Genomic DNA, 22,849 nt, shown 5'->3' with positions numbered 1-22,849 from the left:
ATGTAGAGGTTCCCACTGTGATGCCATGCGATCAGTGGCATCCTGGGAGCCCTGGGATGCAGGTTTAATCCCCAGCCCAGCACCATGGATTAAGGATACAGTGTGGCCACAGCTGTGGCGTAGATCACAACTGCAGCTCAGATCTGATCCCTGGCTGGGAACTCCATATGCTGCAGGGCGGCCAAAAAAAGGAAAAAAAAAAAAAAAAAAAAGAAAAAAAGCCTATGTAAAATACCCAGCATATAATAGTTTGTTAATAAATTTTAATGCCTTTCCTCTTTAATGGAATAGCAAAATTTAGAATATGATCTCTCTTATAGCTAGGCGAGTATTCTTTCTGCATAACTCAATTTTAACATACAAGTGAACTTTGAAAATATTATTTGAAGCAGCCTAAGTTTTTTGCAAACTCAAATATGAAATCTTATACTTGTAATAAGAATCTTCTAACCTCCAAAAGAGATGAAACTAACCTAATGCTCTTGACCAAAACCCTGCTCAAACAGGTCTAAATACAAAGCCACAGGCACTTACCTCCTTCTGAGGTTAGCCTCCATGCTCAAGTCCAGCCTCAATAGCTCAGCTTACCCTTTAATCTCTCCTAAAATCTCATTATGTTCCAGTATATACTTTGGGCTTCATTAAGGTTTAGTCAGAAGCCACTGCTGTGAATGATAGAAGTGGAGCCATATCCCTCCTCAGGGAAGTCTAGGCTCCTTTGGGAACTTTGAGCAATGATGGGATTGGTTGAATACATGATAACAATCAGGGCAGCAACCCCACAAAGGATAAAAATTTTTATCCTTGCAGCTGCCACATAAAGAGTACATGTATGGATCCACTGCTCCTTGCTATTTACCTCATAGGTGAGGGGCTGCAAATGTCAAAAAGTCAAATATTGACTCTATTCTGCTTGTGTGAGTGGGCAGATGGGAAGGAATGGCTGAAAAAGAATCAAGACCACAAGATAACTTAGCTTTTTAAAATTATTATTAAATTAATGAAATTCCAATACAAACAGAACAGTAGCTTAGTTCTAAATCTAAAACTATAAGGTTTCTTGGAAATCGTATAGAGTGACGAGGAGAAAAACGGAAGATTCACAAACTCCATTCTCTTGAAACAAGAGAAAAACGTCTCTCCGTAATGAAAGAGTGTAGCTTGTAGCAGGGAAAATTGATTCAAAAGACCTATCTGAAAGCATGTTTAGTAATGTTATTGGACTTTGAAGATGAAGAAAGAATTTTGTGAGAATAAAGGTAAAAATATCATCTTAATAATAAAGATGGCATCAGATGTTTCCCTAGCAACATTCAGTGGCAAAAGGCAGTGAAGTAACACTTAAAGATATTCAAGTAGAGAAAGCATGAACCAGCTAAACTGTCCTTAAAGTATAGAATAGGCTCATAATTTGAAAATGTAAGAATTCAGGCATAGTATTCCTGAGTACCTTTTCTGAGAATAATACTAGAGGATAAACTCCAGGCAAGCAGGAGCTGATTGACAAAACTTCAGCAAAAGAACTGAGGTGGCCACATAATTTATTTCATTACACAACTACTACAAAAACTTTCAAATTTACGCAACTATGAATAGAGCATGTAATAAGTCCCATGTACCTACTATCCAACCTCAATAAATATCATTATTTTGCTATTGTTTCAGCATTTAGCTTTCCCACTTTTTATGCTGAAATATTTTAAAGAAAACTCTAGACATTATGGTAATTCACAAATATTTCAATATACATCTCTAGCCGGTAAGGACATTTTAAAAAAGTGTAAACCAACATGCTATTATCATATACATCAAAATGAACAATCCCCTGAAATCATCTCATACCCATTTAATAGCCATTTGTATTTCCCTAAATATCTCAAAGATATCCTGTGTCAGTTGGTTATTTGAAGCGGCATACAAATAAGGCCTTGTGTTGCTTTTGGTTACTATGTTTTGTATTTCTTTTTTAATCTTTTTTTTTTTTTAATGCCATTGGTCTGTGGAAAACTGGGTCATATGCCAAATGGCACGTCCTATGTTCTAGATTTATTTGATTGCTTCCCCATGGTGCTAATTAACTTACTTTCTTTTGCCTATATCCCCTGTAAACTAGTTGTAAGATCTTAATATTTGATTTGATTCAGGATTAATTTTTTAGGAAACAATATTTCACGAGTTGTACTATGTACTTACTCTTGCATTGCATAGTGTTAGGAGGCACATAATATGGGGTTGTCCTATTATTAGGGATGCTAAGACAGATGAGTGGCTTCAAGTTGCAAGATCCTCACCGTCTTACCTTCTCCTAGTGGTTTAGAATTCATTATTTATTATCTAGGTCCATTATGTCATTAGGGATTGCAAAATAGTTAATTTCTTTTCTTTTCTTTTTTTTTTTTTTTTGGTCTTTTTAGGGCCGCATCTGCAGCATATGGAGATTCCCAGGCTAGGGGTCTAATTGGAGCTGTAGCCACCGGCCTACACCGGAGCCACAGCAACTCCGGATCTGAGCCATGTCTGCGACCTACACCAGAGCTCATAGCAATGCCAGATCCTTAACCCACTGAGCGAGGCCAGGGATCAAACCCGAAACCTCATGGTTCCTAGTCAGATTCATTTCCACTGCGCCACAATGGGAATCCCACAAAATAGTTATTTTCTAATTTTAAAAATCTCTACAAAGAATAACATAACTTAAAAAATCGGAAGATAGAGATAAAATTGTTATGATAAAATAATAGCTTTTTCGTGTACTCGAATAACCATTACTTGGAAAATATCATGGAAAAAAGAAACCATTTATACTAGCAGCAAAGAAGAATAACTACAAATGCACAACACTTGCAAAACATATAAGGAAAATTTTTAAATATCCCTAAGGAATTCCCTGGTAGCACAGTAAGTTAAGGATCCAGCGATTTTACTGCAGCAACTTGGGCGAGTTCTATCCCTGGCCTGGGAACTTCCACATCCCATGGGTGTGGCCAAAAAATATCCCTAAAAGATGAAAGGTAGTCTTGAGTAAATAGAAAATATATGGGAAGTCATTCCATGTTCTCAGACAGGTTGATAACAGCTTAAATTCTAATTCAGCAGATCTGGGTAGGCCCCACGATTCTTATTTTCTTCTAGCCAGTCTTCCCCAGCATGACCTACTTTGTGCTTTAGAGCAATTGTTCTCAAAACATGATCCCTAGACCAGCAATAGCATCACCTGAGAACTTGTTACAAAGGCAAATTATCTTGCATCACCTCAGACCTACACAATCAGACAGGGACTCAGCAAGCTATATTTTAACAAGCCCTCCAGATGATTTTGACATGTGTTAAAGCTTGAGAACCACCACTCCAGCACTTCTAAAATTTAAGTTGCATAGGAATCAGCTAAGATCTAGTTAAACTTCAGGCTTAGTTCAACAGGTCCAGGATGGGGTTTGAGTCTGCATTTCTAACAAGCTCCCCCGTGATACTGATGCTGATGGTCTGAAGAAAACACTTTGAGGAGTAAGACTAGAAGACTCCTCTCTTTCTAGCTTACTCAAGGCTAACTTATCCTGGACCCTCCACTCTCATTTTTTTCTACGTGTTAATGATAAATAATATGCTACTCCTCTCAGCAATATGTTTATTCTAAACTGAATCAACCCATAGCAATATGTTCCTCTCAAACCAAATTTAACCAAAAATCATTAAAAATGAATTTCAGGCATTGATGTAACTAGTCTGAAGAGGTACCTATTCAGCATCTATCAGATCATTCCATAGACAATAGAGTGCTTAACTGGAATCAAGAGGGAAAAAATTATTAAGGAAAAATTTATGCATAGGGAGAATATTTGTACAAATCTATGTATAAATTCAATTTGTCCCTAATTTCTCTCTCAATAAATTCTGGTTTTTATGTATTAGTGGTTCAGGCTGTCTTAATTCATAGTGTTCCCAAATGTGATGGCTTAGAACAACACACTTTTATTTAAGTTCATGATTTTCTGGATCAGGGATTTGGACAGGACATAGAGGGAATCCTTTTGCAATGTCTGCAGCCTCAGACAGAGTGGTTCATAAGTCTGGACTAATGGAAATGTCTTCATCTGGACTGTAGATCTAGGGTCTTTTTTCTGGCCATTGGTTGGGTTCCATGGTCATTCTTCATGTCATGTCTATTGAGGCTGTAATGTCCAAAATAACTTCTTCACTCACATGCCTGGCACCTAACCTAGAATGACTGGAACAGTTGGGGATGGCCACATACCAGTAGTCTCTCACACACACACACTCTCTCTTCCTCTCCTCACCCGCTTCTTGACTAGTTTGGCTTTCTTCAGAGCCCGGGCCTTCTAGGATAATTGGAGTTCCTCATGGTGGCTGGATTTTGCCAGGCTGAGCATTGCCAGAGACCAAGGCATATTCTTCAATTGCTCTGCAATCTGACTTCACTTCTCCTACATTCTATTGGTTTGTTAAGGCCAAATTCAAGGAGAAGGGGAAAAGACTACATCTCTCAAGTGGAGCCATTGAGCTATATTTAATATACCATGGTTAGATTTTATTGCAGTAAAACTCAGATGCACCAAAGATGCATTGGAGATGGTTTGGCTAGAATCAAAGTAAGTGTAAAAAAAAAATGCTAGGTATAAAGCATTATTGGAAAGTTTATACTGGCTCGTAGAGCCCATACTTAGCTTCTCTTCAGTGCTAACTCTGTCTTCAGTGTCATCACCTTGGTAACTTGAAACTGTACCATAGAAATTGGCAAACCCTTCAAATCGGGTTTTGTTTTTTTTTCTTCCGAGAGCCAGTTGTTAAATATTTATCACATGCCATGTTTAAAACCCAAATTATATTTCAAATACTGCAACCTCACAGCCCCTACTTCCCACTCTTCCTGCCACCACACACACACACACACACACACACACACACACACACACACACCCTGATTCTGTACTTTCAAGTTCCCAAGGATGTGTTCCAGGTATTACACCTATTAGGTCCTTTCCCCAATTTGGGATAATGTTCCATGGTAATAAAGACTTTATCCCCAGGATTCTCCAACTAGGAGGCAAGGACTCTCCATGGCATAAGATGTGAGCCACAGCATAAAACATGATGCCTCTTCCTTAAATATCGATTCCACTCAGAGATTTAGAGGGAATTAATATACATATATATTTAAACTACTATATAATAGAATACAAAATTTTCATTCTGTAAGGACCCACAAAAGTGTTTTTAGTTTCTTGTAAAGTCACAAGGAAATAAATGAACTTTAAGACTGAAAAAAAATTTAACTTAACCTATGCTCTTATATCAATACAGTCATAAATATTTATGCATGTATATGTGTGCATGTGATTGTGTGTATGTGCACATGTGTATTTTTTAATGTAGAAGTGGGTCCCTGAAGGCAAAAGTGCTAAGAGCCCACAAAAGTCACAATATAGCCTTGATTGCAGGGGTTTACTTTCAGTGCATAGAGGAAACAGGTGAAAAGCCCTAAATTTTAGGCATCATATCTTTCAATGTCTCACTTTTGAGAACCTGTGTCTTCAGATTCCAAGAAATTAATTTCAAGTTGTAGAATGTCATACATCCTTGAAAGGCAGTAGGATAGATTTACAGGGCGAGGATTTCCACTGACCACACCACAGATCCTGCTATATAGCAGTCTGTTAAGAATACCAGTTACACACAAGTCACCACTGCTCCCCCAAATGTCATGACCATGTTTACATAGCATGGCAAACCTTCTTGCATGAGTCTCACTGTCAATCATTAAAATCTTAGAACATGAAGTCACAGAGTCCAACCCCCAACCAAGGCAAGAGCATCTTTGTCACCATCCTTGCCAGACACTCAGCATCAGTTTGAGAACTTGACACTGTCTGCAGTTGGGAGCTATAAAGCTGCTTCCCTTTGTGACATTGTCTTATAAAGAAACACTCCAGCAGTTCCCATTGTGGCTCAGTGGGTTTAGAACCTGACATAGTGTCCGTGAGGATGGGGATTTGATCCCGGGTCTCGCTCAGTGGGTTAAGGATCCGGTGTTGCCGAGAGTTGCAGTGTAGGTAGAAGATGCCGCTCTGATCCGGGGTGGCTGTGGCTGTGGCCAGCAGCTAAAGGTCTGATTTGACCCTGGCCTGGAAACTTCCATATGCTGCAGGTGTGGCCCTAAAAAGAAGAGAGAGAGAGAGAGAGGAAAGAAAGAAAGAAAGAAAGAAAGAAAGAAAGAAAGAAAGAAAGAAAGAAAGAAAGAAAGAAAGAAAGAAAGAAAGAAAGAAAGAAAGATAAAGGGAGAGAGAGAGAGAGAAGGAGGGAGGGAGAGAGGGAGGAAGGAAGGAAGAAAGAAAGGGAGAGAGAGAGAAAGGAAGGAAGGAAGATAAGGAAGGAAGGAAGGAAGAAAGAAAGGGGGAGGGGAGGGGAGGAAGGAAGGGAGACTCCCTATGAGAAAAGGCAGAGATGCTCAGGTAGCTGTTGACTCAGCAGAAAGATGTGTGGACATGGTGAGTCGGTGATGGTGGGTGACTACACATTGTGGGCCGTATCTGCCAGCCCCAGTGTGGTTTCCTCCTCCTGGGGGCTAAGTTCCAGACCATCCTCCACCACTCTGTGGAGGGTGCTATAGTGTTGCCGGCCTTGGTGGAAAGAATGCAGCTCTGAAGCAGCCTCCCAGGCAGCAAAGGTGGGCAGGGGGAAGACATCCGGCCTCTTGTTTTCAAAGAAGCATTTCAGGTTTCTCTCACTCAACTTTTTGGCATAGTCCAGAAGTGTATTTTCCAGCTGCTCCTTCTCCTTTTGTGCATATGTCTTCCAAAAACTCCGCTGCAGGTGGCTAACTTTTGATCGGCAGCGAGCATAACATGTGGTGAGTAGGGAGAAGAAAGCTGCTGAACAGATCAGGAACCATCCTAGAATCTTCGAAAGAAAGAAACATTGAGGACCGGAAGCAAAGCCACCTTTCACGGAGCAGGAATGCTGTTATTGGGAAGGGTATGGCTAAATTAATCCCAGCTACTGCTAGGCCTCAGTTGAAATCCTTCATCTTAACTATTGATAGTTTGTTTGTTTTTTAAATATGTTTTTCTTGGGAGTGCCTGTTGTGGCTCAGCGGTAATGAACCCGGCCATGACCCATGAGGATGCGGGCTCGATCCCTGGCCTCATTCAGTGGGTTAAGGATCCAGCATTCCCATGAACTGTGGTGTAGGTCGTAGGTTCAGCTCCGATCCCACAGTTGCTGTGACTGTGACCTAGGCTGGCAGCTGTAGCTGTAATTCGACCCCTAGCCTGGGAACTTCCATAGAGCTACAGATACAGCCCTAAAAAGCAAATATATATATATGTTATATAAAACATATATGTTTTCCTTTTTTAATGATATTTTGATTTACAATGTTGTGCCACTTTCTGCTGTGTAGTATAGTGACCCAGTCACACACATATATACATTCCTTTTCTTATATTATCTTCCACTATGTTCTATCAAGAGATTGGGTGGAATTCCCTGTGCTGTACAGTAGGACCTCATTGCCTATGCATTCTAAGTGTAAAAGTTTACATCTACTAATCCTAAACTCCCAGTCCATCCCACCCTTTCCTTCCCCCTTGGCAATGACAAGTCTGTTCTCCATGTCTGGGAGTCCGCTTCTATTTTGTACATAGGTTCATTTTGCCATATTTTAGATTCTCTGTATAAGTGATATCACATGGTATTTGTCTTTCTCTGTATGACTTACTCCACTTAGTATAAGAATCTCTAGTTGCATCCATGTTGCTGCAAGTGCCCTTATTTTGCTCTTTTTTATGGCTTTACCTAACCTCTATTCTCCACTCTAGCCACTTTGGGTATGCAAAGAAATACCCAGAAGGCAGGCAAGTAGAAAAGAGCAAAAATATAGATTATCCAATAACTGGAAAAACCAAGCCCTCAGATAGTACTAGCTGTTAGAAGAAAGAATTCTGTGTGTGAGTAAATGGGGTTATTTGAACAAATGTTGAGTGAGTGTTTTCAGGCATTGATACATGCATATCTATGGCAAGTGACTGATTTTTCCTGCATCACATTGTTTGCGAAGAACACCAGAACTTCCATGAGAGAAGTGTCCTTACTCACTATCCATGATGAAGTGAAACAACTGTTAACACAATAAAGAAAACGAAGCTATAAGAATTGGAAGCCTGGGAGTTCCCGTTGTGGCTCAGTGGGTTAAGAATCCCACATAGTCTCTGTGAGGATGCCGGTTTGATCTCCAGCCTCGCTCAGTGGGTTAAGGATCTGGCATTGCTGCAAGCTGTGGTATAGGTCATAGACAAGGCTCGGATCTGGTGTTGCTGTGGCTGTGGTATAGGCTGCAGCTCTAATTCAACCCCTAGCCCAGGAACTTCCTTCTACCACAGGTGAGGCCATAAAAAGGAAAAAATAAAAAATAAATAAATAAGAGTAAGATGGATGGATTTTTTTTTTAAATGATGGATTTTTTAAAAAATTGAATGCCTGCATAAAAGCCAAGAAAAAAATATAGGGTCATTCCAAACCTTCACAATTGGTTGGTTCTGAAAACTGGTAGTTGGAAAAAATAAATTCCTCTTTGGATACACACTGGTTCAGCTGGGGATTTTTTTCTGAATTTTAAAAACAGAAGTCTAAGCAGCTCAACTTATCTCCTAAATTTTTTCGTCGTTCTAATTATAGTTTTTGCAATTGGAATTAATTTCGTATGTGGACAACAAACAAAGCTCTTTCAAAGTTTCAAATGGCATTTTAGTTAAATGGCATTTAGCATTTCTCAGCAGATGGGTCTCTCTGAACATAGAAACAATATCTGCCAGTGGATGCATTGAGACCTCAATAGAACTGCAAATAAGCTCCAGTGCTTTAAACCAAGGGTTCCCAAACACTGACCCAGACTCTGGAGGTCATTGTGAAGACTCCACACGAAAGCCAGCTCTGGGTTGGCACCAGCTGGATTCACTCAACTTTCCCTTTTCTAAGGGTCTCCTCTCTGTCTCGGTTTCCTCAATTGTGAAGTGGGGTTATCTACTGTGGAAAGTGATTTGGGGAATTAAAATGAGATGATGTAGATGTACAAGTAAGTGTCAGCTATTAGCACATTCTGCTATTTCTAAGCACTACTGAACTCATGGTCTCTCTTGGATATGACTAATGAGTGATGCTCAACTCCCACCGTGGGAAAGTCTGCACAGTTTCTTTGATCACTTGTGGCTGGCTCCCTTGGATCCTCCTCTGTTCTTCAACCTCTGCCTTTCTTGTTCCACGCAGCCGGTCTTCCTATAGATCATTTCACCTTGGTATGTGAACCAGTTCTGCTGAGTTATCAACTCTTTGATCAGCTTCAGATACCCCTCCCCCATCACATGAACTTTGCCTTGACTTGCTCTCACCTGAGGGCTGAGCACCCCCTGTTCTTCCCTAGTTCATGGTACCCAAAACCTAAATAAACATGGTGGTTGCTCCCACCCAGGCCCTCAGTAGTGTCCCATTCTGCATGAAGCTTCTCCCTCAAACCCTGATGTTTTTCTCATCAGTTTAGAAACTGATGCCAGCAGCTCTGGGCCCATTTATGTCCATTATCTCTACCCCTTTCAGCACCCCTCCAAGATAGGCATCATTACCCCCTAGAACCCCTGACTATCAGGAAACTGGGGCTCTGAGGGGTCAAATCAGTAGGTCTGGGTCAGGTGGCTGGTAAGTGAATGGAATCAGGATTTGAACCCAAGGCTAGCCAATTCCAAGATGGAGTTCTGGCCACCACTCTACCCTACCTTCCTTAAGAAGAGAGAGCCACCCAGCTGGATTTTGTTGCTCTGCTCCACCCAAGGACACAGCACATTTTCCACCTCCACCCACATACCCAACTGCTGGTCTGGACTGTGTGCTGCTCTTGTCTGTTGGGAGCACCAGGCTGTGGTCAGCACCTGTTATGAGGCGGCTCCCTTTGTCCACCTGCCTCTTGCATCTTCTCCTAGGAATCAGCCCCAGGTCTATCTCCTGCCTCTCCAAAGTAAACAGATCAGTGTGCCCGGGCTAAGCTCTGACAGGATGTGCATGATTTCCTTATGCCTGTGTTTAGAGAAGAAGAACTCACACAGTGCTAAGTGCTTGAATCTGGCACTACCTGAATGGAGCCTGGTGCCCGAAGACACAAATCAGAAATCACTCGTTGTATCATGACACTTGTAATTAATACCTTCCTTCAACAAAAGAAGAAAGACATTTGGGAACCTGGCATGTTTTTATCTAAGATGCTCTTAAACAAAAGATTTTGTTTGGGGAGCATTTTTAGGCTTATCTGATGATGAAAAGAGTATGATTCTACTGTCAACCCATTTTGGAAAGTATGATTTTTAAAAAAGACTTTGCCTTGATGTGCTGTTGAAAAGGCAGATCTCCATTGGAAAAAGTGAAATTACACTATTTGCAGCACGTTTATTCTTAAACAAATAGCACTCCTGACAACCTGTGGATCTGTTTATCTTATCTTCTTGCTTGTTTTGGTTGGGGGAATGTAATTTCTTCTCCTCACAAGCAGGAATTCAGTCTTTTCCTGAGGCCAGGGCAAGGCTCACATCTGGATTTGTGCTCATGGGCCTGGAAGGCTGACAAGCCACTTCTTTGCATCATTTAGGTAAAGCTATGATTTCCTTCTCTTAAATAAAACAATGCCCCAAATCTCGATCTTCTAAAGTAATGTAAGAACTTTTTTAGCTTAGAGCACCAAGAACTTAGGACAGAGCCTCCCTGGAGAATATGGTCCTGTTTCACTGAAGGCTATTTAAAGGCTGCCAACACCCACTTAATACAGGAAATTCTCCCCCTTGACAGTGTTTATCCAGAGAGATAGAAGTCACCAGTAATCAGTCAAGGGAATCTCTCTACTAATTATATCATGTGCAACTTTAAAAGGTCTTAGCTCATTTGGTTCAGCTGGACTTTAATAGGTGAATGTCTATGTGTTGGTTTTTTTTTTTTTTTCTGAAAAACCAGTTTAAAAATAAGTAATTGATAGAGGCAATAATTTCTAATTACAGTTCTGCCATTAACACCCTATTATGTGTTAGTATCGTGCATTGTTTACAATGCAACCCAGGCATTATTTTCAAGTTCTTAAGCATTTCCATCTGTATAACTCAGAGGCTATTTTTCTTTTCGGAAACGGAAAAGACAATCCAAGCAACAATTTTATTAGCCAGCCAACTTCTACAAAGCTTTTCCTGAGAACTGTCTAATGGCTGCACCGTGTTCTAATTTCCATTGAGTTTCAAAATGTTCTAGCAGGATTCAGACTCAGCCCTGGCTGAACGGAGGTCAGAGAGAACACTTCAGCCTCTCAGGCTGGGGAAAAAAAAGTCACATCTGTCCTTCTTACCTGGGACTGGGCTTGCAGGGACAGTTTCAATTCTTCGCTGTCCGTGGAGGTCATGCTGGTTTTCCCACAAGATACTTTGTGAAGCTCGTTCCAGCACTCTTTGGGCTTGTCCTTGCAGATCAACCTCAGGAGTTTTGGACTTCTGGTCCCGCTCATGGCACATTCATAAAAAGTCCCGTTGAGCAAAGCCACCGAAAGCCACATGGTCGGAGCCACCAAGGAACTCAGCGTGATCTGACCGAGGACATAGAAGAAGCGGCAGCTGTGGCCTCTGGGGAAGATTTTCCTGGGATTCACACAGCAGCCTGTGAAAAGTCTCCAGGACCTGTTGTTCAGAAAGAACCCCAGGATCAGTAACACCCAGGCAGGAGCAAAAAGGAAAACCAAGCCGTAGACCACATTCTCTGTGCTGCAGGGACACTTAAAAGCCACGAGTGAAAAGAGACGCTCACCTCCCACGGTCAGCAGAGCCATGAAGCTGTAGCCAATAACAGTTTTCTGGTTGAGGACGAATTTTAAAATCCCCTGAAAAGCATCCATGTTGGACATACACAAAGGGAAAATGCTTTGCTCTTATTTATTGGCTGAGCGGCTGTGGCAGTGGCCGAGGGTGGAGCTCTTTCTTCATTAGAAACAACAGTCCTCCTTCTCAGACTGAATTCAGCCAGATAAGGAAACAATGTCATTCCTTAGGAATGAATATTTCCTAACAGTGTTCCCATAACGCCTCCTACTGGTGGATATTGGGCCGTGAAACTAGAGCCAGAACACAGATTATCAGAGTAAATTCAAAGTGAACAGCCTCGGTTTTTATGTTACTTTCATGTGGCTTGGATTGAGCATCAGAAAGAAATTCCGACATTTACAGGTAATAACAGTCTAGAAATTTTCCAACCAGACCAATCAACATTAGCAGAAATTGGGCTACCACCAATTGGGAGCCAACTCGATTCTCCAAGCCTAGGGTTTCATGATGGTATTTTTCTCCTTTTACCTAGGAATTTGGCAACTTTGACTTAAGATCTGGAAGAATCATTTCACATCCTCTCTGACTAGTGACTTGAACCAAATTTTAGGATGTCGGCTATTTGAGATTTATATGGAAAAGTTCAAGGAGAGTTGGAGTTTAAATGAAATGCAAAATGAGAAGGGGCCTCATCATTTCTTTCCTAGGCTGTCATAGTCACCTCTTGACTGGTATCTCTGCCTTTGACCTCATGCCCACCCCCACTCTCAACCCTAAATCCATCCTCCATGCTGACACCAAGGAGATCCTTCTAAAACAGAAATCCAGTTGTCCCCTAGTCTACTCACACCTTTGGGGCACCCTGCTGCCCACAAGTTGATAGTTACCAGCTTCCCGTGGACCCCATCAGGGTATTTCAAGCCCTCAACATGTTCCTTCTCTCCCCCCTCAGTTTCCCACACACCTGGTCTTGTCCACCTGGCAAATGCTCACTCAACATTCATGAATAGCGTTGGAGCTTCTTCCTCTGTGAATATTTCTAGAAGAAAGGGTGGGGGAAAAACTGTAATTGCAATGTATGCATGTAAGGATAACCTGACCCCCTTGCTGTACAGTGGGAAAATAAAAAATAAAATAAAATAAAATAAAAAAATAAAACTCTGTGAATATTTCAAAGGCTTCCTAATGTATAACATTGTACTTTCAGAACTGATCATAATGTTGCCATGATTTGTTTAATACCTATAGCTCCTTTTTGACTATGAGCCCTTATTAAATAGGAACTACATCATATTAAATTTTGTATTCTGGGCCGAAACAGAATGTCAAATGCAGAATGGATACTTACTCAATAATTTGTTTTCCAAAGAGTTACTGAGCTCCGCTGTATGCCAGGCACTGTGCTAGACAGCCAGTGCTCAATGAGTGCCCATGAACGAATGAATGGTGAAATTTTCAGTACTTCTAATTATAAATCATATAAGGAAATTGTACCCACTTCCATATTACACTGTTTTAATGTTTTGGGGGCTTGTTTGTTTTTGATTTTTTAGGGCCGCGCCCGAGGCATATGGACATTCCCAGACTAGAGGTCCAATCAGAGCTACAGATGCCGACCTACACCACAGCCACAGCAACACCAACACCAGATCCTTAACCCACTGAGCTAGGCCAGGGATCAAACCCGCATCCTCATGGATCCTAGTCGGGTGCATTAACCGCTGAGCCACGAAAGGAACTCCCCTTAATGTTAAAAATTAAATTCAAGCACTTGAAAGAAAAAAACAATCAAGCTAACAAATTTCCATGAATAAACTTTAAATCCCAAGGCTGTATATTTTGTGAAAAAAGTGCCTTGGACTAGAAGCTGGGAGCTAAATTATAGTACAAACTTGGTCATGTCGTTTTATTTATTTATTTGGCTTTTTAGGGCTGCACCCATGGCATATGGAGGTTCCTGGCTAGGGGTCGAATAGGAGCTACAGCTGCCGGCCTACACCACAGCCACAGCAATGTGGGATCCAAACTGCGTTTGCGACCTATACCACAGCTCATGGCAACACCTGATCCTTAACCCACTGAGTGAGGCCAGGGATCAAACCCAAATCCTCATGGCTACTCGTCAGGTTCATTACCATTGAGCCACAGTGGGAACTCCCAGCCATGCCATTTTACTTCTCTGAATCCCAGTTACTCATTTGTGAAACTGGAGGTATAAGAGAAATTGTCCCCTAGCTTTCCTCTCTCTCTCCCTTGTAAAATTCTTTAAGCCCTTTAAAAAGCATACTTTCTTTGAGAAGGTACTTTATGACTCATTTATGTGCCTCCTGACACTAACCCCTGCTCCTTCTCAGAGATTTATCAGCCTTGGTGATATGACTCCCCTCATTTTCCCAAACACACCCTTGCGTCTAATCTTCCCACAGCACCCTCTATGCTCTGCTCTGTCCCCTTCCTGCTGTGGCATATGTGTCTTGGGTCCGCTCTAATTCAGGATCTTATCCTTTACTCAGCTCACATGGTAAATATTATGCTACTATTCTGATAATGGGCAGTATTTTTTTAGCCTCACCCACAGCACTTGGAATTTCCGCAGGACAGAGATCGAACCCGTGCCATAGAAGCAACCTGAGCAGCTGCAGTGCCAGTGCCAGATCCTTAACCCACTTTGCCACCAGAAAACTCCAGTAATATTTTAATTTCTTACCCTCCTAAAGGATATTTATTTTTGAAAAATATTTCAAAAATAATGCTTTAACTCTGTTTCATAAGCCATATTGTTTCCACAGAAAACTAGTCATTTAGACTATTCCATGAAAATTAAAGTGTTTAAGATTTGCACAAGTCAAAGGATCAATACGTTTCAAAGCTGGGTATAAATCCAGGCTTTCTGACTACAAACTCCACAAGTTTAACTCCACTATGGCTGCAGCAGGGTATTCAGGTGCCTTACTAATAGCTGTTTGTCCTAGATCAAGTATTGTAATTTTTTTTTCCTATTTATTAGGTTGCTTTCAAGATGTACTTGGGAATTACACCAAGTGTGACCTGTAACAATGCCAGCAGAAACGAATTTTCCCTGATTCTAGACAAGAATCCTCTGGCAGAGTTTGTGGAAGAGCTCCCCGCTGGGCGATCTTCTCTGTGCTACAGCAATTTACTCTGCGGGATTATCAGAGGAGCCCTGGAAATGGTAAAGCACATACTTTTTTTTTTTTTTTTTTTGGCCACACCTACCCCTAGTGGAAGTTCTTTGGCCGGGGATCCAACCCACGCTGCAGTTGCAGCCCCACTGGATCCTTAACCTACTGTACCCCAGAGGAACTTCTGGCACATACATTATTTTGCCAGGTATATTCAGTATCTGGTGCTATGTAACAAATTACCTCTGGATGGACCTGCTTAAAAGAACAAATATCTATTATCTCACACAGTTTCTGAGGATCAGAAGTCTGGGAGCAGTGTTGCTAGGTTGTGTGGCTCAGAGCCTTTCACGGCATAATGCACGTGCCATCAGGAAGCTGGTCAGGGCTGCAGTCTCTGAAGCCTTGACAGGCTGGGAATCTACTTCCAAGCTCATTCACATGGCCTCTGTGCCTTGCTCACAATTGGCTAGGAGGCTTTATGAAGTTCTTTATCAAATGGTCCCCTTTGCAGACCTAATCATAACAGGTGCTGCTAACTCTGCTGCAACATCACTACCAAGGGAGGTGGGATACTCATAGGCCATTTTGGAGGCTGGCTTCCACACCTGAATTATCCAGTGATTTATCTATAACGGTGTTCAGCATCTGTTAAGAGGCATTCAGCGGACAAAGATGAACAAGACACAGTTGCTGCCCTTCAAGATTCTTCTGTCCAGTAGAGAAGTCAACTGTGAGAGGAAGTGTGATTTAGGACTATGGGAAGACCTGGGTTGGGGTGGAATTGGGGAGCAGGGAAGCTTTCCCAGGGAAACTCTGAGCTGGCATTTGAAAGGTGGAAAAGCAGTTAGGTGAAGGCCTTGGAATAAGGGGAAAAGAATATTACAGGTAAAAGGAGAACAAAGTCCAAAGACACAAAGAGAGTGTTTGGTTCAAGGAATAAGGAAGTTAGATTAGTTCAGTTAGAGACACATGTAGATTAAAAGTATTGTCATGAGAAAAGAAGTTTAAATTCTTTACAGAGTCCTGATTTTTATAAAAGGAGGATTCTCAGGGTAAGATTGGGTATTTGGATTTTTATCTTGACAGCAATAGAGACCCACTGTAGGTTTATAGACAGGGGAATGGTATTTTGACATTTATGCTTTGGAAATTTCACTCTTTTGTCAAAAAAGTTAACCTGTACAAAAGGAAGGGAGCAGGAGAGCTGTTAGGAAGCCAGTGATGGTGACCTCAGGGAAAACCAGAATAAAGCTCTGCCAGTAGGAGTAGAGAAGAGAAGACCAATTTGAACAACACGAAGAAGGTAGAACAGACTTCACACAAGGTTACCAGTTGCCTGAAGGGACAAGATTGAGAAAAAGATCCAGGAATTACATTTAGGGTTCTAAGAAACTTGTAGGTATGCTTGTTCTATTAACCAAGAGAACAAACCAGGAGGAGAACACTGGGGGCTGGAAGAGACAGAGTGATGAGTTCAGTTGGGGAGCTGTTGGGATTGAGGTCACACACACACACACACACACACACACACACACACACGCATGTGATGATATCCAGGAAGCAGTTGTCATCCATGTCCAGAGGTCACAGAAAGAAGTGGGCTGAAGAGGCACTGAAACTATTAAAGAGTGCCAAGGATTGACTGCAGAGTAAGAAGAAAAGAATCACAGATAGAGCCCTAGGGTGCAACCCAACATAATGACTAAGTGAAGAGGGAATTCAAACGCTGCAAAAGATACCAAGCAGGAGTGTCAAAGAAAGCAGAAAGAGCAGGAAAGAACAGAGTCAGAATCAAGGGAGGAGAGTATGTCAAGAAAAGAGAGCGATGCCCAAGAGCGAGGATAGTAGAGAGGCTACATAAAACAGGAGCTGAAAAATTATCCCAATATTTAATGATCAAAAGGGCAGGAATGGACTTTGGGAAAAAAGCTGTTTGGGGAAAGTAGAGGAAGAAGAAGATTGTCTGTCAAGCTGAGGAGCCAAGGGCAACTTAGAAAGCTCTAATAGCCAACAAAGTCTCATTTTTTCCAGAAGTTTTGCTGTTAAGAATGATGAGACCAGATGGTAGCCAAAGACAGGAAGTGTAAGGATAATGAACCATGCATATAATGTTCAATTATTTGTGATAATTAGGGGAAGGATATAATAAAAGTTCTCCGAAAAAGTAAAACCATAAACAAATGTATTATTCACACAAATCCTCCATGCTTCTACTGTACTATTATTTTGAAGCCAGGAAATTAAGAAAGGGGAGGGAAAATGTTCTGGAAACTTAGAGGCAAAGGGATGGACCAAAAAACCAAGTCCAAAGTAGGATAAGGAAGCCTCCAGATTTTAACAGTTGATTATATAATGCCTAATGACAAATATGCACCAACCTCATATGGCCCCAAATATCCAAATAACTTCAGTGTAGTCTTCTTGTTATTTTAATTGATTTTCAGTTAAACTATGACAAAGAACCACAAAGATCTTATGGGGAAAAATGAGGGTGAATTTAGCTTCTACATTTCAAAGTGCAGTGTACATCCTTCTACTGAGTGGCAAGCATCACAAAAGCAAGGTTTTGGGTGGTTTTTTTTTTTATAATAGATTATTACAATGTTGTGTCAATTTCTGCCATATAGCAAAGTGACCCAGATACACACACACACACACATTCTTTTTCTCATACTATCTTTCATCATGTTCTATCCAAGAGATATATAGCACCCTGCACTGTAGATCAGGAGGGGAGTGTGGGGTTGGTAGATGCAAACTATTACGTTTAGAATGGATAAGCAAATACATGGTTTTTGCACTCTGTACCAGCAGATAATTTGGCACCCCAAAGTCTATGGTCTTACTGATCCAAGTTAGTTGGCCGAGGGATTCTTAGTGAGGGGAGTGAATCAGATAAGATTCAATAATATTAATGAATTTCCCACTCAATCCATGCTTTTTCACTTATTATTTGCTTTTACTAGGCACTTTTTCTTATTTGTCTTATTTAGCCCAATGCCTTAAAATAGCCAAACAGGTACTCTATTGAGGGTAGGTCAGCAATACGCTGCTTTCAGGTGAGTATACTTTAATGAATAGAAAAGTAAGCCCTAAGGGCTTACTCCAATGTCTGAGAGATGAGAAATGCTTTATAATAGAAAAGGCCTGGACATCAAATATTCATGTTTATAATTTCAATGTTTAATTTTATACTTATAATTTATTTAGTTGGTGTTTTTTCATAGCTCTCAAAGCCATAAGTGATTGCTAAATGTCATTAAGACAAGTGACTCTGTTATTTAGCTAATGACAATGATTTACAGCAAGTCAGTTGGAGAAGAATCGATTAAGAAACCATTTATCCTTGGAAGTTCTGCTTGGCAAGGCACATTGGGTCCATGCCATCTTTGAGCTGGGAATTTGTATTCTTCTTGAGATGGGATCCGTGGTTTAAACCTGCACAGTGAGCAAAAATGGGCCCACATCCTCATCTTGCCCCAGAATCAATCAGGTTGAGCCTGTCCTGAACCACCCTTCTCTTTGTAGACACACACGGAGCTGACCATAGCCAGACCATCAATGGAGGGTACACAGTAAAGGGCCCTTCAGCCACAAAACAAGCTCCTTTTTATCATCCAATAAGGAAAGTCAGTTCTTTATGGGGGTAAATGAAGCTGAAAAAAGAAACAGAAAAATCCAGAGTTTTTTGTTATTTTTTTTTAAACCTGAATGACGGAAACCTGCTGTTGTTGTTTTTTTTCTCTTTCCTAGGTTCATTTGGCTGCTGATGTTACATTCTTGCAAGACAGACTAAAAGGTGACAGTGTGACAGAAATAGGAATAACATTTCTGAAAAAGCTAGATGAGAAAAAATACAGACGGAAATAATGAAGAATAGCATGCAAAATGCCACAGGCCAGCTGGTTGAGGAGTTAATATTAGCTAAACATATCTATCCATATAAATTTCGAAATGCTTAATAGCCTGGGATTTAAAGGCTTATAAATCAGCCAGAAATTTGAAATGTAGGGCACTAAGATTTAAAGCTGTTTTTTCCTTTGCTTATAAATCATGCATTTTCAATCTCAAGTTCACAAGATTTCATATACAAATAACTCCTTGTAAGACAGCAAGCATGAATTCTACATATTACATAGTCCATCCTAAGAGAATCTGTTTATTTCTTTTACCTGTGATAATGGAAAAAAATTATACCACCAACACAGTTGGTGTATTTATTCCTTCTTTGTGAAAAAACGGATGATATGATACAATGTAAAGTTCACTATACAAAGACAGTTTCAAGATACTGTGTATTGCATTTTCTATAGAAACAGTGTCATTTGTAACAACTTTCCCAATGTTTGAGAAACTATAGATATGATTTTTCTCATATATTGTCTTGGCTTATAGCTTCAGCCTCCTGAAACTACTCTTGGTTTAGTAATTATCAAGATAAATTATTTATTTGGATGCTAATTCTGAAATATTTTTTAAAGCACTTAATTTTCATTCATTTAATTTTTAGAGAGGTTATAGTAACCAAAGTCCTTCCACTTCTCATGAAATATTGCTGATGGTTAGGCCAGGAAATGTCTAAGATGAGAGGTAAATAATGTTCTTTGAGACTACTTTCTTACCCCAAAACTTATTCAGTTAGAAATTTTGGTATCATTTTTATCTCCTAAAAATCATACAAACTGTATTTTGTTCATGGCCAGAACATTTAAAATTCAAATGTACTGGATTAAATGAATGATAATCTTTATCGGACCGTAAGCATATAGCACTCCAGAATCTACTGAGCTTGGCAGAGAACTCAAATTTTAAGTAAAAGTTACAGTTAGTGTGGTACTATTGGTTAAAACTGGTGTAAATAATGTGGACGTAATAGACCTCAACTAGGACTCAGGAGCCTAAAGATACAGTCCTGGTTGTTTCTGGTGGCTTCAGCTGATTCTGACTCTGGCTGATCCTGGGCAAGGCAGATCATCTCTCGGCCTCTCTCTCTCACTCACTTATCTATAAAATGAGAGGATCAGATGCAATGTAATATAAAATTATATCAGTGAGTTTATTTATTTATTTACTTATTTATTTATTTTTAGGGTCGCATCTGAGACATATGGAAGTTCCCGGCTAAGGGTCCAATCCGACTTGCAGCTGCCGATCTACACCACAGCAATGCCAGGTAAGAGCCTCGTTTGCAACCCATATTGCAGCTTATGGCCACACCAGATCCTTAACCCCTGAGCAGGGCCAGGGATCGAACCTGCATCCTCATAGGTAGTAGTCAGGTTCTTAACCCTCTGAGCCACAATGGGAACTCTCTTCATCTATACTCTTTAAGCCAGTTAGGCTTCCTCGCTGGTTTCCCACATTCATTTCACTCTCCACACTGTAATCAAGTGACCTCTAGAAAACACAAATCTGATAGTGCAAAGTTTTCAGACATTTTCCTGGTATAGGATATAGCTTCTAGGACATATTATCTATTCCTCATTGATCAAGTGAAGTCCAACTCATCAACCTTCCTCATACGTCACCCCCTCAATGAAGACCACCCCAACTGACCCATCTCCCCACCCCACCTCTGGACTGAGTGAGCCAACCACTAATCTTTGGTTTCTTTAGTATCTTTCATGCAGCTCTACCGTATATGCTGACTATTCTCCTATATGCCTTTCTTCCCAATTATTTTGTGAGTTTTTCTTTCACAAAGAGCATATCTTTGTACTCCCACTACCTGGCACAGTCTCTGACACTCAGTCAATACTAGATAGTATTTTTTTTTGAGTAAAAAATATGCAGAATGAATGAATGAATGAGATAATAGCCCGTAGGTCTAATTGGCCCATCCTGGAAGACTCTTCTCCACTTTATCTTATTCATTTGACCTTCTATTGCTAATGACAAGCTTTTAGGGCAAGCTTCTCTAAAATACCAATATAAAACACATGGAATGTGCCCTTTTAATTACAGACACCTTGGGTCATGAGGCTATTGTGACCAATCATGCACAGAGCTACATACTTGGCTTTGTTCAAGAAGGTGGAGATTAGGCTGAAGATCATAACCTTCCTACATATTTACGCTGCCCCTAAATTTTCTGGTGTGGTCAGAATCTCTATGACAAATAGGGTAAATGTTCATTATTCAATTTGTTCTTTGCCTGCCTCCTTAAGGTTTTGCTTTTCACGAGGCATATACTTTAAAACTAGAAATTATATGGATGATAGTAGAATGCAAGTGAGTACATTATCAAAAAATATTTTATTTACCTATTGAGTAAATGGAAGTATCCTAAAAGAATCACAATGGAAGTGATTGTTACATCACCTAGGCTTGCTGAATAACACCCACCTCCTTCCCTAAATATCCCTTGAATCAATTTCCTATTTTCCTACACACTGCCACTGCCTTGGTTTTTGTCCTTGTCACCACAGCACTGGCTTTCTCTTCTTTCTCTCTCAGAAAACCAATGGCCATTTTGTTAATTATGTTATGTGTGAGAATAGTACTGTAGTTATTTAAGATATTATTATCTTCCTAGAGATATATATTCAACAATTTTGGGAAAAGATAACATATTTGTATCTTCTTTAAACACAAAAATGTTAATCAAATATGGAAAAATATTCATTGTAGATATGTGCATAAGACTATTCAATTGTTTGTATTAAATAAGAAATAAAAATAGCAAAACATCTATCAATAGAGGATTGATTAAATAAACTATAGTATATCCACAAAATGAAGCACTATACTGCCATAAAAAAGAAATGTTATATTATCATGTGGCATAAAGACCTCTAGAATATATTGTATTGTAAACAACCAAAAAAAGGAAGGTAAAGTGTACAAAGTAAACTAAAATTTATCTAAGAAAGGGGCTTTACAAATAAATATACATTTTTTTAACTGAAAAGTAAATCAAAAATATTTTTTAGAAATTCTCTTATGGCACAGTGGATTAAGGATCCAGTGTTGTCACTGCAGCAGCTTGGGTCACTGCTGTGGTGAGTGTTCAGTCCCTGGCTCAGAAACTCCCATACGCCATGACCAGGGCCAAAAAACACACAGGTTTTTTATTTTTTTAAATTACCACTTGAGGGTAAGAACAGGATGGAAGCAACAAGGATAAAAGCTAGACTATCACTGTCATTCTTTGCAGATGACAACATGATACTGTACCTAGAAAATCCTAAAGATGCTATCAGAAAACTGTTGGAACTCCTCAATGAATTTGGTAAAGTGCAGGATACAAAATTAATACACAGAAATTGACTGCATTTCTATATAGTAGTAATGAAAGATCAGGAAGAGAAATTAGGGAAACCGTCCCACTTACCATCACATCAAAAAGAATAGAATACCTAGGAATAAACCTACCTAAAGAGACAAAACACCTATACTCTGAAAACTATAAGACACTGATGAAAGAAATCAAAGATGACACAAGCAGATAGAAAGATATACCATGCTTTTGGATTGCAAAAATCAGTATTGTCAAAATGACTATCTATCCAAGGCAATCTACAGATTTAATACAAACTCTATCAAATTACCAGTGGCATTTTACCCAGAACTAGAACAAAATATTTTAAAATTTGTTTGGAAACACAAAAGACCCTGAATAGCCAAAGCAAACCTGAAAAAATAAAAAATGGAGCTGGAGGAATGAGTCTTCCTGACCTAAGACTATACTACAAAGCTACAGTTATCAAAACAGTATGGTACTGGCATGGAAACAGAAATATAGATCAGTGGAACAGAATAGAAATCCCAGAAATAAACCCATGCACCTATGGTCAATTAGTCTATGACAAAGGAGGGAAGAATATACAACAAATAAAAGACAGTCTTTTT

The 22,849-nt window shown here is 40.1% G+C and overlaps 3 protein-coding genes across 3 annotated transcripts in view; 1 reads left to right on the top strand and 2 right to left on the bottom strand.

Moving 5' to 3' along the window:
• FAM26D (family with sequence similarity 26 member D) overlaps window positions 1-11,470 on the bottom strand; it is a 44,815-nt gene extending 33,345 nt beyond the window's left edge. Inside the window, exon 1 of the mRNA XM_021091581.1 lies at window positions 11,387-11,470. The gene's annotated coding sequence lies outside the window, so the exon portion shown is untranslated. The remainder of the gene's footprint in view (window positions 1-11,386) is intronic.
• Window positions 1-20,035, top strand: part of TRAPPC3L (trafficking protein particle complex 3 like) — a 44,449-nt gene extending 24,414 nt beyond the window's left edge. The window contains exons 4-5 of the mRNA XM_021091590.1: window positions 14,860-15,045; window positions 18,752-20,035. Coding sequence (XP_020947249.1) covers window positions 14,860-15,045; window positions 18,752-18,868 — 303 coding nt within the window. The 3' untranslated portion in view covers window positions 18,869-20,035. The remainder of the gene's footprint in view (window positions 1-14,859; window positions 15,046-18,751) is intronic.
• Window positions 1,525-11,963, bottom strand: FAM26E (family with sequence similarity 26 member E). Its single transcript, XM_021091584.1, has 2 exons — window positions 11,387-11,963; window positions 1,525-6,915 (listed from the first exon to the last, which is right to left on the bottom strand). The coding sequence occupies exons 1-2, from the start codon at window positions 11,933-11,935 to the stop codon at window positions 6,526-6,528; spliced, it is 939 nt and encodes a 312-aa protein (XP_020947243.1). The 5' UTR covers window positions 11,936-11,963; the 3' UTR covers window positions 1,525-6,525.

The sequence above is a fragment of the Sus scrofa genome, chromosome 1 (assembly GCF_000003025.6).
Source record: "Sus scrofa isolate TJ Tabasco breed Duroc chromosome 1, Sscrofa11.1, whole genome shotgun sequence".
Classification (NCBI taxonomy): Eukaryota; Metazoa; Chordata; class Mammalia; order Artiodactyla; family Suidae; genus Sus; species Sus scrofa.
The sequence above is the reverse complement of the archived record's forward strand: the minus strand, read 5'-3'. Positions and strand labels throughout refer to the sequence as shown.